Source organism: Malania oleifera, chromosome 9 (genome assembly GCF_029873635.1).
Source record: "Malania oleifera isolate guangnan ecotype guangnan chromosome 9, ASM2987363v1, whole genome shotgun sequence".
Classification (NCBI taxonomy): domain Eukaryota; kingdom Viridiplantae; phylum Streptophyta; class Magnoliopsida; order Santalales; family Ximeniaceae; genus Malania; species Malania oleifera.
The window spans coordinates 21,124,499-21,135,295 of record NC_080425.1 but is presented as its reverse complement, the minus strand read 5'-3'; the positions used below and the strand labels follow the sequence as shown (position 1 = coordinate 21,135,295).

General features: G+C 36.7%; 1 protein-coding gene across 1 annotated transcript; it reads left to right on the top strand.

Annotated features, from left to right (window-relative positions):
- The first annotated feature begins 1,059 nt into the window (after window positions 1-1,059).
- On the top strand, window positions 1,060-4,759 carry LOC131163382 (uncharacterized). Its single transcript, XM_058119977.1, has 3 exons — window positions 1,060-2,215; window positions 3,131-3,349; window positions 4,689-4,759. Exons 1-3 carry the CDS (start codon window positions 1,060-1,062, stop codon window positions 4,757-4,759), a joined length of 1,446 nt encoding a protein of 481 aa, XP_057975960.1.
- Window positions 4,760-10,797: the final 6,038 nt, after the last annotated feature.

Genomic DNA, 10,797 nt, shown 5'->3' with positions numbered 1-10,797 from the left:
AGCGATCGAACCAACAAAGGTTTGGAAAATCACCTTGGTTCACTCGACCGACTTTTCCTACAGAAAACTGAACCCTCAAATTTTTTTTCAAATTAACTGTGTCTATTCGAGCGACCGGTGCTATGCCTCAGCCGACTGAACCTCTCGAGTTTAGCCATTTTTACTGCAATAATTAGGGTTAATTTTTTAATTAAACTTTCCAAATAAACTGTTCGTGTCACTAACAGTGATGACACAGGAGGTTATATATGAAAATATCCCTAAATACTACAAATCTTGCAGTGCAGTGGGACATTCAGATGGGTCATGCACTGAAAGAAAATGGAAAAAGAAAGGAAAGGAAGGAAAATATCAAAATCAGACCAATTAGGTTGTGGATAGAAACCAAATGGACAAAGGGGGAAATAAAGACATGAAACCAGGGGATCAAAATTTGACTAGAATAGAAAAAACTAATTCTCAGAGCAATACTGTTGTTGGTATCTCAGATGGTGGACATACCCAGCAGAGTTCACCTTCTAGTAACCTAGAAATGATGCAAGAAAAAGAGATAAAGTTTAATACCCCAATTAATGCAGTACCAGACAAGGAAATTAAGAATAATTAGAAGGGTGGAGATGGATCTGATGCAATAAAATCTGATGGATCTTCTAAAGGTAAATAAAAACTGGTTGATATTGAAGCGGATTTAAGGGACAACAAAAAGAATAAGGGAAAGGAAATAGCTCAAGATCAAAGCTCTGGATTTGAGGGACAACATGCTAATCTATATAGAACAGAGGACCAAAGAACTCTGGCCAAGGCACAAAATGCAAGCGGTTCAGGTATTGTAAGGGGAATTAAAAAAAGATGTATGAGTGTAGGGGCCACCATAGTACAAAGAGGAGAACAAGTTTGGAAGCCTAAAAGGGACGGGGACCTTCTTCCCCAATGTGGAAAATGAAGATGGCATTTTGGAATATCAGAGGCTTTAATAAGCCTTTGAAGTAGAATGGAGTACTGGACTTCATTCAGAAGAATAAAATAGATGTTTTGGGTCTCTTAGAAACCAAACTGAGTATGAATACTCTTGATAATCTGATGAAGAGGAAGTTTCAGCATTGGAATCAAATAAATAATTTCAGTCTTCATAGAGCAGGGAGAATTTTGGTGCTATGGAACCCTCAAAAGATTCAACTTCAAGCTATTGAGTACAGTGCTCAGGTAATTCACTGTAGTGTTAAATGTCTAACTACTTTAAATGATTTTCGAGTTAGTTTTGTGTATGGCTTTCACACTATAGTCAACAGAAGAGAGTTGTGGAGAAACCTTGTTCAAACTGGTTTGGATTGCTGTCATCCTTGGATAGTCATGGGAGATTTTAATAATGTGCTAAACTCAGATGAGAAGTTGAATGGTGTTCCTGTTACAGCATATGAAACTAGGGGTATCAGAGAGTGCTTTATGGAAACTGGATTAATAGATATTAATTCTTCTAGCTGTTTTCTAACTTGGTCAAATGGGAAGACTTGGTGCAAGCTTGATAGAGTGTTGGTTAACAATGAATGGAACCAGACTAATTTGGGAGTTCATGCTAACTTTCAGCTTCCAAGTTTATTGTCAAATCACTCTAACTGTTTGGTTTCTTTGTTTGATAGTAATGGCATGGGGAGAAGGCCATTTAAATTCTTCAACATGCGGACAGGTCACTGTGACTTTATGGAGACTGTTAAAAAAGGGTGGGGAGTTAAATTCAGTGGATGTAAAATGTTTCGGCAGGTGAAGAAATTGCAAGCTATGAAGTCTCCTCTAAAGAATTTGAATGCACTGCACTTTTCTCATATTTCTACAAGAGTAGAAAAAGCTAATGAAGAGCTGTTGGATCTTCAAGAAAAATTACACAACTCTCCTGAGGATTTGGGGATCCAGATGCAAGCTGCGATAAAGAGGGACAGGGCCATAAAGCTAGCTGAAGCAAATAGGAGTTTCTTAAGTCAACAGGCTAAAATTAAGTATCAAATGAACAGTGAAAAAAATACCTCCTTTTTTCATTCTTTGATGAGGAGGCATGGAAAAAGGAATCATATTGTTTCAGTTATTAAAGATAATGGGGATCCTACTACTTATCAGGATCAAGTGGCAGAGGAATTCATTATCTATTATAAGAATCTCCTTGGGACTGAGGTTGAATGCACTCCTGTGGATCCCCAAATAATTGGCCAAGGCCAATTCCTAAGTAATAAACAAGCTCAGTAGATGATTCTTCCTATTACAGATGAAGAGATTAAAAATGCCATTTTCGGTATTGGAAATGAAAAATCTCCAGGTCCATATAGATTTACTTCATGTTTCTTTGAGAAATCTTAGCGTATTGTTGGTAAGGAGGTCACACGTGCAGTGCAAGAATTTTTCAGGAATGGTAAGTTGCCTAAACAACTAAACCATATAGCTATTGCCCTTATTCCAAAATCTTCTCATGCCTCCTCAGTCCAGGATTTCAAACCTATATCATGCTGCAATGTAATTTTCAAAGCTATATCTAAAATCATTGCCAATAGAATATCCCCTTGCCTTGATCGAATTGTGAACCCTACGCAGTCTGCATTTGTGGGACAAAGGAGCATGATTGAGAATATTTACCTAGTGCAGGAATTGGTTAGAAAATATTCTTGGAAGAGAATAACCCCTAGATGCATGCTGAAGATAGATTTAAGGAAATCTTATGAATCTATTTCTTGGAAATTTCTCAAGGAGATGCTTGAACAACTAAATTTTCATAAAAGAATGATTAATTGGGTTATGCAGTGCATTACTTCAACATCCTTCTCTATAGCTCTAAATGGGAGTTACTATGGATTTTTTGAAGGAAAAAAGGGACTCGAACAAGGGGATCCTCTATCCCCTATTTTATTTGTAATTTGCATGGAATACCTTTCTAGATTGTTAAAATCTCTTGAAGCTTATCTTGAGTTTCACTTCCACCCAAAATGTCGAGAATTGAAGATTTCTTACTTAGCCTTCGCAGATGATTTGGTTTTATATTCGAAGGGGGATATTTCCTCGGTTCGGTTGATTATGGAGTGCTTGAGGAAATTCTCAGAGTGTTTTGGTCTTGAAGATAATAAACTGAAATCTAATATCTTTACTGCAGGTATTAGAGATAATGATCTTGATGAAATTATGGAGTTAACTGGTTTTTCTCGTGGTGAATTCCCTTTTCGTTATTTGGGCATCCCTCTAGCATCAACTAGGTTGAATGCAATGCACTACTCTCCACTAATTAGTAAGATATCCAGTAATATTGATGCTTGGATGAAGAATACTAGCTCCTATGCTAGGAAACTAGAATTAATCAATTCAGTTATTCAAGGTACAGAGTGCTTTTGGCTTTCAATTTTTCTCATTCCCAGCTCTGTCAGAGAGTACATTATTAAGCTGTGTAGAGTGTTTTTATGGGTTGATAGGAAGAAACCCTTGGTGGCTTGGAAGGATGTGTATTTACCAAAAGAAGAAGGGGGATTAGGAGTTTTTGATCTCAAAACATGGAATAAAGCTATCCTTATAAAAGCTTTATGGAATATTCATGATAAAAAAGATTCTTTATGGGTGAAATGGATAAATCAAAATTATTTGAGAGGCTGTAACATTTGGGAGGCTTCTTCTAAACATGAGGACTCTCCTTTGTTTAAAATGATCATTGAACTTAAGAATAACGTACTATTGCAGTGTAGAGACCAACGAGAAGCTGACTATCAGTTAAGGAAATGGGTGATTGGTGAAAAAATCTCATGTTCAAAAGTCTATCATTTCTGGAGAAGGAAAGGGTTCCGTGGTTTAATGTTGTATAGGTGAATGGTTGCACTCCTAAACACTCCTTTATTCTCTAGCTTGGTGCAAGAGGTAGACTAGCTACTATTGACAATATTCATGTGGAAGGGCTTAACCATTCTTGTTGCTTTTGTAATAGGGATGAGGAAATAATAGATCATCTCTTTTTTAAATGCACTTTTACAGCGACAGTTTGGGGTCACCTGAGGAGTTGGTTGGGCATCACAAGAGCTTTAACCACACTTAAGGCTTCTCTAAAATTGATGCATAAAGAAGCTAGAGGTACAAGGGTTCAATCAGTGATTAAAAAAGTTTGTTTTGCTACCACGGTGTATTATTTATGGCAGTTCAGAAACAATAAGATATTTGAAGGTAAGGTCACTCCTTTAGAAGCCATTGTTCGAGTCATTCAAATGCATACATATAGAACTGTATTCGACAGATTTCCTAGGTTTGTAAAAACCTGGGAATCGGCAGAATGTGAGTGATCTTTCCTGATTACAGGCTTGGTTTTGAGTTGTAATGGTAGGATTATTCTGGAGTTGGCCTATTATAGGGGCTGGAGTAATAGTTCTAGTTCCAAGTGTCTCCAGTGGTTGATTCTTCAGCCTACTTTTACATTGGCCCATCCTGCTTGCCTGATCTTCTGATTATTTTGATGTTTTATTTTGGTTGAGCTATCTTGATCTGAAATGACTCTCTAGGCTACTATATCTCTGGGGTTGTGAATAAGGGTTCTTAAGATCCTAATCTCAAGATTAATACAATGTATCTACTTGTCTGAATGTATTATCCTCTGTTGATGATGTTGTGTTGGGCTGCAGTCATAATCTGGTTGTGCTGGAAGTTGTATCTAGTGTGTTTCATTTCTGGTGGATCAGGTTCAATCTCGAAGATCTGCTTTAAGCTACTGGACTCTGGTGTGAGCAGTGAAGGTCAAATTGTTAGATGAAGTCCTCTTTAAGCTTGAGGACTGCTCATAGATTCCGTGCCTCTCTTCGTCATCTGGCTTTACTTGTTGGAGGGTGATGTGCCTTGATTCCTCCTGGATTGGATATCCATCGTTCTTATGGCTTTCTGTCTGGTGATGATTTGAGTTCTAAGATATTTTATTATTGCATTTTTTATTTTTGGTTTTGGTTTTTTTTTTTTTTGGTTAGTTTTGATGGCTTTTTGCCCCTAGGAATACCCAGGTTTTGATGTAATAGTGTATTTCTTGTCGATGGAAGTTTTGCTTCCTTCCTCTCGGGTATGTTAGAGTTTCTATACATATCCATTTGATCAATATAATTTATCATTTACTGATCAAAAAAAAAATTTCTTTGAAAATACCTAAGCTATTTTTACACTCTTGCAAGCACATATTACTCTCTTGCTCATTGTCTTATAAAATTTATCCAAGAGAGCTTTGATTATCAATCTATATTTGCATATTATTACACTTAGAAGATTGATTGATTTTATTGTGAGCTTTACACATCTGTTCAAAAAATTTTACTCTCACATATTCATTTTCATTTTCAAAATCTTTTGAGAGTAAACATTAAAGTTCTTTCCATATTATTTGATTGATATATTTCTTTGGGAAAAAATCCTTCATAGCTTGTGTGTCTTTGTATACTTATTGGAAGACTCAAAGGCTTGCTTTGTGTCTATTGAAAAATAATTTTTGAAGCAAATCTTCATTGCCACCTATACATCATTGTTAGAAAATATTTTATGGTAGATTTTATTTTGTGCCTTGAAATCCTTGATAAATACATAAAGTACATTATACTTTAGCATCAATGATCATAGTCTTTAGAATCTCTCACATTGTTACATAATACATTTTCTTTGAGAGACATTAATCCAAATACTCTATTAAGCATTAATTATTATCATACTAGAGTGCAGTGGTTGAACTGTTAAACATATCTACTTAGCTTATAAGCGCTTATATTGTACACAAAATTTTATACTTGTTGATTTTATTACGGGTGTGGCCTGGGGACGTGGTGATCTAGCCTGTACGGATCAGTTGTATTACAGACGTAGCCTGAGGGGGTGTTGATCTAGCCTATAAGGATCAGTTGTAAAGGTTGGGGTCAGCCCTGTGAATCTGACCTGAGGTTTCCCTTGCCCAGTAAGGAAAGGGTGTTGTAAACGGTGTTGCTCCACCTGTAAGTGAGCAAAGGTAGTGAATTCTCTAAGCTAGTTTTGCTTGAGGTGGGGATGTAGGCACAGTTGCCAAACCTCGATAATACATCTGGTGTCATTCTCATTTTACTTGCTTTATATTTTGTGCTTGCTTGCTTATCAGTAATTGCTTATTGCACTAATAGTTAGATGCTTATTTTTGATTGCTTGTGAAATACTAGAACTGCTATATACACCTTGCTCATTTGATTTTTTTTTTTTTTTTTTTTTTTTTTTTGTATCAGTTGAATTGTAATTTTTTGGAAAAGACCTTAGGTTGTGGTATACTACTATTGTCAATTAACCTATATTTTTTTAATCTCCAATTCACCCCCCCCCCCCTTGGGGTCACACCAATTACAACATAGGTGCTTTGTCTAAAATGATAAAGGGGACCAATCAAATTTGACTCCAAATCAGATGAAGAAATTTTTCTAGGATATACTGTGAACAGTAAAGCCTTTATAGTCTACAACAAAAGAACCCTTTCAGTAGTAGAGTCCATTCATATAGGATTTGATGAGACTAATCCATTTTCTTCAAAACCTACTGACATTGATGAAGTAGAAATTAGAAAAAGTTTAAAAGACCAAGAAATTTAGGAAATGAATGATGAGTGTTGACCTTATAGGTCACACCCTGGTTTTGATAATGACAAATACAATTGTATTTAATAAATATCTAGTTCATGTGCAGGTTCATATTAGCATATCTTCAGTGGCACGTGAAAAGCTTAAAGACTTGAAGACAATTTCATACTCTTAATTGTAATAGTTTTTAAATGAAATTTGTCTGTAATAAGGGTTTTCGGTTTGTAATAAGCTTACACACATCACATGCATGATTTAATTTGCAAGCTCAAACCGAACCATAGAAAGACCTTAGGGTGAACCATCGGTCGACCGACACCGGAGTTTTTCGGTGTTTCTAAATTGGACCCAAGTGACCTTAGAACACTCACTTTTGCACTTGTATGTAATAGGCACTTGAATAGGGTTTGAATGTTGCAAGAAGGGATCGAAATGCACAATTGCTGCACTTTCGATCGACCGGCCAACTCAGTTCAATTTGTCCCGGTCGACCGAAACCGGTCCGGGTCAACTGTTTGACCCAGGCCCGCTCGACCGAGCCCTTTATAGGTCATTTAACCTCGGTCGACCGAACCTCCTAGGAGTCAACTTTTTGACCTCCCAGTCGACCGACCATATTTGTACTACATCTACCTGGTCGACCGAGGGGTATTGGGAGAATTCCCAACAACCTGGTCGACCGAGCCCTGTAGTTCAAAAAGGCCCCGGTCGACCGAACCTCGGTATTTTTGAAAATCGCCCTTTCCCGATCGACCGACCACTCAGTTCAAAATGCCCCGGTCGACCGATATACTTGAGTCCCGGTCGACCGAAACACTTTTGGTCGACCGGACCTCTCGGGTTGCTCCTATTTTTACCGCGGTTAATAATTTTTTAAACATGGTTAAATTATCTTAAGTGTCATTAATCTTTTCCAAAAATCCCTAATAAGTCCCCAACGGTCAAAATTTTTAGTATGTCTATATATACTCCTTCATTTGATGATTTAAGCATGGATTAGCAAAAAGATTAACAAAATTTCTCTCAAGCCAAAATACTCATTTTTGCCTCTCATTACTCACACTTCTTTTGAAACCTACTCAAGCTTACACTCTTCATTCATCTAAATCATTTGTAAGTGTATTGAGTACTTTTTACTTAAAGGTTAGCTCTCCATATTGTTGCATATTTGAATCGATTTTTGAGAGCATAACCTAAGTTTTCTTAGGAGGTTTTGCCAATAAGCCTGCCCTAAGAAAGACTTGTTGTGACATCCCAAGTATTGCATTCTCATTGCAATATCTTAGGAAGTTCGTCTTTGTTTGGAGATTGCAAAAATACTTTCAAACATTACCGAATATCTTGTGGTGCTCATATTGATATATTTGTGAAAAGATATTCGTGTGTGTGATATACCAATCTTTGTGGTATTATTTATACAAGTATATATATCATTTGCCGAAAACAAAGATTATCCTTTTTGCAATCAAAGCATATACGCATTCTATTGATTGAAAATATTGAGGCTTGTTTGATATTCTGTGTGAACACTCTTGACTGAATATTACGAAGTACACAGATTATTATTGACACCTTCTCACGTACTTGCTACACAGATAGAAAACATTGTTGAGGTTTGACATATTTAGACCACACAGAGCTTACATTTTAAATCATCTGTGGTGTTTGTGTTTGTGTGCATTTGTGGTACAAATCTGCTTTACGTGAAAGCACTCCTGTATTGTACCTTGTGATTGTATATCTGAGAGATTCCAGGCGTGGCCTGAGGGGGCGGTAATCCAGCCCGATAAGGATTGGTGTAAAGGTTGAGGTCAGCCCTGTATTAATTTGACCTGGTTCGTATAGGTGCCGCTCCACCCGTTTAAGTGAGCAAGGTGTTGTGATAATCCTTGTGCTGGTTAGCCAAGGCGGGGACGTAGGCAGTTGGCCGAACCTCGATAACATATCTCTGTGTCATCCTCTCTTTACTGCTTTCTAGTGCTTATATGATTGTTTAAACTGCCTTATTTAATTTCAGGTATATTTACATTAATTGCATTAGATTGACCCTAGGCTTGTGAACATACTGTTGTTAGAAAGGAATACCTAGGAGGTAAAATTTAAAAATACCAATTCACCCCCCCCCCCCCTCTTGGGATCACGGTAAAGCTAACAATGAGATTAATAAAACCAACACACCTTCAAAGGATAACTCTCTAGATCAATTTGAATTGCCTAAGGAATGGAAGTTTAAAAGGAATCACCCTAAGGACCAAATTATAGGTGAACCGTCATGAGGAGTGTCCACTAGATCATCATTGAGGAATCTACATAATCATTGTGCGTTCCTATTTTAAGAGTAATCCAAGAACATAAATGAAGCAATTAATGATGATCCATGGATAGTAGCCATGCAAAAGGGACTAAATCAATTTGAAAGAAATAAAGTTTTGAAGTTAGTTCTTAGACCTACTGATCATTTGGTAATTGGCACCAAATGGGTTTCTAGGAATAAAAAGGATAAGAACGGCATTGTAGTCTATAACAAGGCTAGATTCTTAGCTCAAGGTTACAATCAAGAATGAGGTATGGATTATGATGAGACATTTGCTCATGAAACTAAAATGGAAGAAAATAGAATGCTACTAGCCTAGGCTTCTCACAAGAACTTTAAACTCTGCCAAATGGATATGAAAAGTGCATTTTTGAATGGATACATAAATGAAGAAGTATATGTAGCACAACCCCCTAGTTTTGAGGACTTTCATTTTCCTGATCATGTGTTTAGACTAACAAAATCCTTATATGGATTAAAACAAACTCCTAGATCTTGGTATGAACGATTGAGTGGCTTATTGTTAAAAATGGTTTCACTAGAGGAAAAATGGATAGTACCCTATTTATAAAGTCTAAGAACAATGATATGCTCATCATACAAATCTATGTTGATGACATTATCTTTGGTACTACAAATGAGGATATATGCAAGGACTTCACTAAATGCATGCAAGATGAGTTTGAAATGAGCATGATAGGCGAGTTAACATATTTTGCTGGTCTTCAGATCAAACAAGCTAAAACGGAACATTTACCAATCAATCAAAGAACATAAAAGACCTACTCAAGAAGTTTGATATAGAAGGTAGCAAGCCACTGGGTACACCAATGAGTACCTCTATTAATCTCAACAAAGATAAGTAAGGAAAACTAGTAGATGTCAAATACTGTCGTGGCATGATAGGTAGCTTGCTTTATTTGACTGCTATAAGACCTAACATTATATTCAATATCTGTATGTGTGCTCGATTCAAGCGCCACCTAAAGAATCTCACCAAATAGTAGCCAAGAGGATCTTGAGGTATTTGATAGGTAATATAGACTTAGATTTATGGTATCCTAAAGATACAACTTTTGAGATGATTAGTTATTCGGATGCAGATTATGACGGATGTAAAATAGACTTGAAGAGTACAAGTGGTACTTGCCACTTCTTAATACGCTTGGTAGGCTCGCAAGGGCTTGGGTCCTTAACTACCAAAAATAATATTTATAACCTAACTAAGCCCAAGTTCAAACTTCAAGGACTTAGTGCAGTTATTTACCCTTTCCAACCTAGTTTACTACACTTTGTACAAAAGGAAAAAGATGAGTTTGTTGGTGTTTTTATTAACTATGAAAGCAAGTAAATTATATTAATACTACTCCTAGAAAGAAAATCTCAAATCATGAATCCAGCTTAGGCTATTGTTCACGATAGCTATGTTTGGTCAGCTATATGTACTAGGTTACACGGTCAAGTGAACCATTCGAGTGGCATAGGGTAGAGAAGGTGCACCAATCGTCTATAGCACGATAAGGAATCGGGTATACCCTATCCAGTGAGTACGAGAACACTCAATAGGAACCATAACCTATTACATATAAGTGACTGAATCCTTAGATATACTATCCTATCCCCTAAGACTTCATCACAATTAGAGACATAAATATGCATGGAAAATAAAGACAAGGTATTTAAAGTGCCGAATTAAACTCAAAGTAGAGTAAATGAACTTTTGTTGAAAACAGCTTCAACTATAGCTCAAAAGACTATTACTAGCAATCGGGATTACAATTGAGAACCAACTATCTACGCCGTAGCACTCATAACTTGAAGGTTGTCAAAGGCCTTTGAATAATCTGAATCTAAACCTGACATGGAATTGAAAAGGAAGTCGTAAATCTAATCTAAGTGGCGCCCAAA

Bases quoted from the DNA above. Each gene is read 5' to 3' on its own strand.
- LOC131163382 (XM_058119977.1), top strand. From the start codon at position 1,060: ATGAATACTCTTGATAATCTGATGAAGAGGAAGTTTCAGCATTGGAAT. The intron at 2,216-3,130 runs GTAATAAACAAG...TCTTTACTGCAG, and splicing joins TGGCCAAGGCCAATTCCTAA to GTATTAGAGATAATGATCTT. The intron at 3,350-4,688 runs GTACAGAGTGCT...CTGGTGGATCAG, and splicing joins AATCAATTCAGTTATTCAAG to GTTCAATCTCGAAGATCTGC.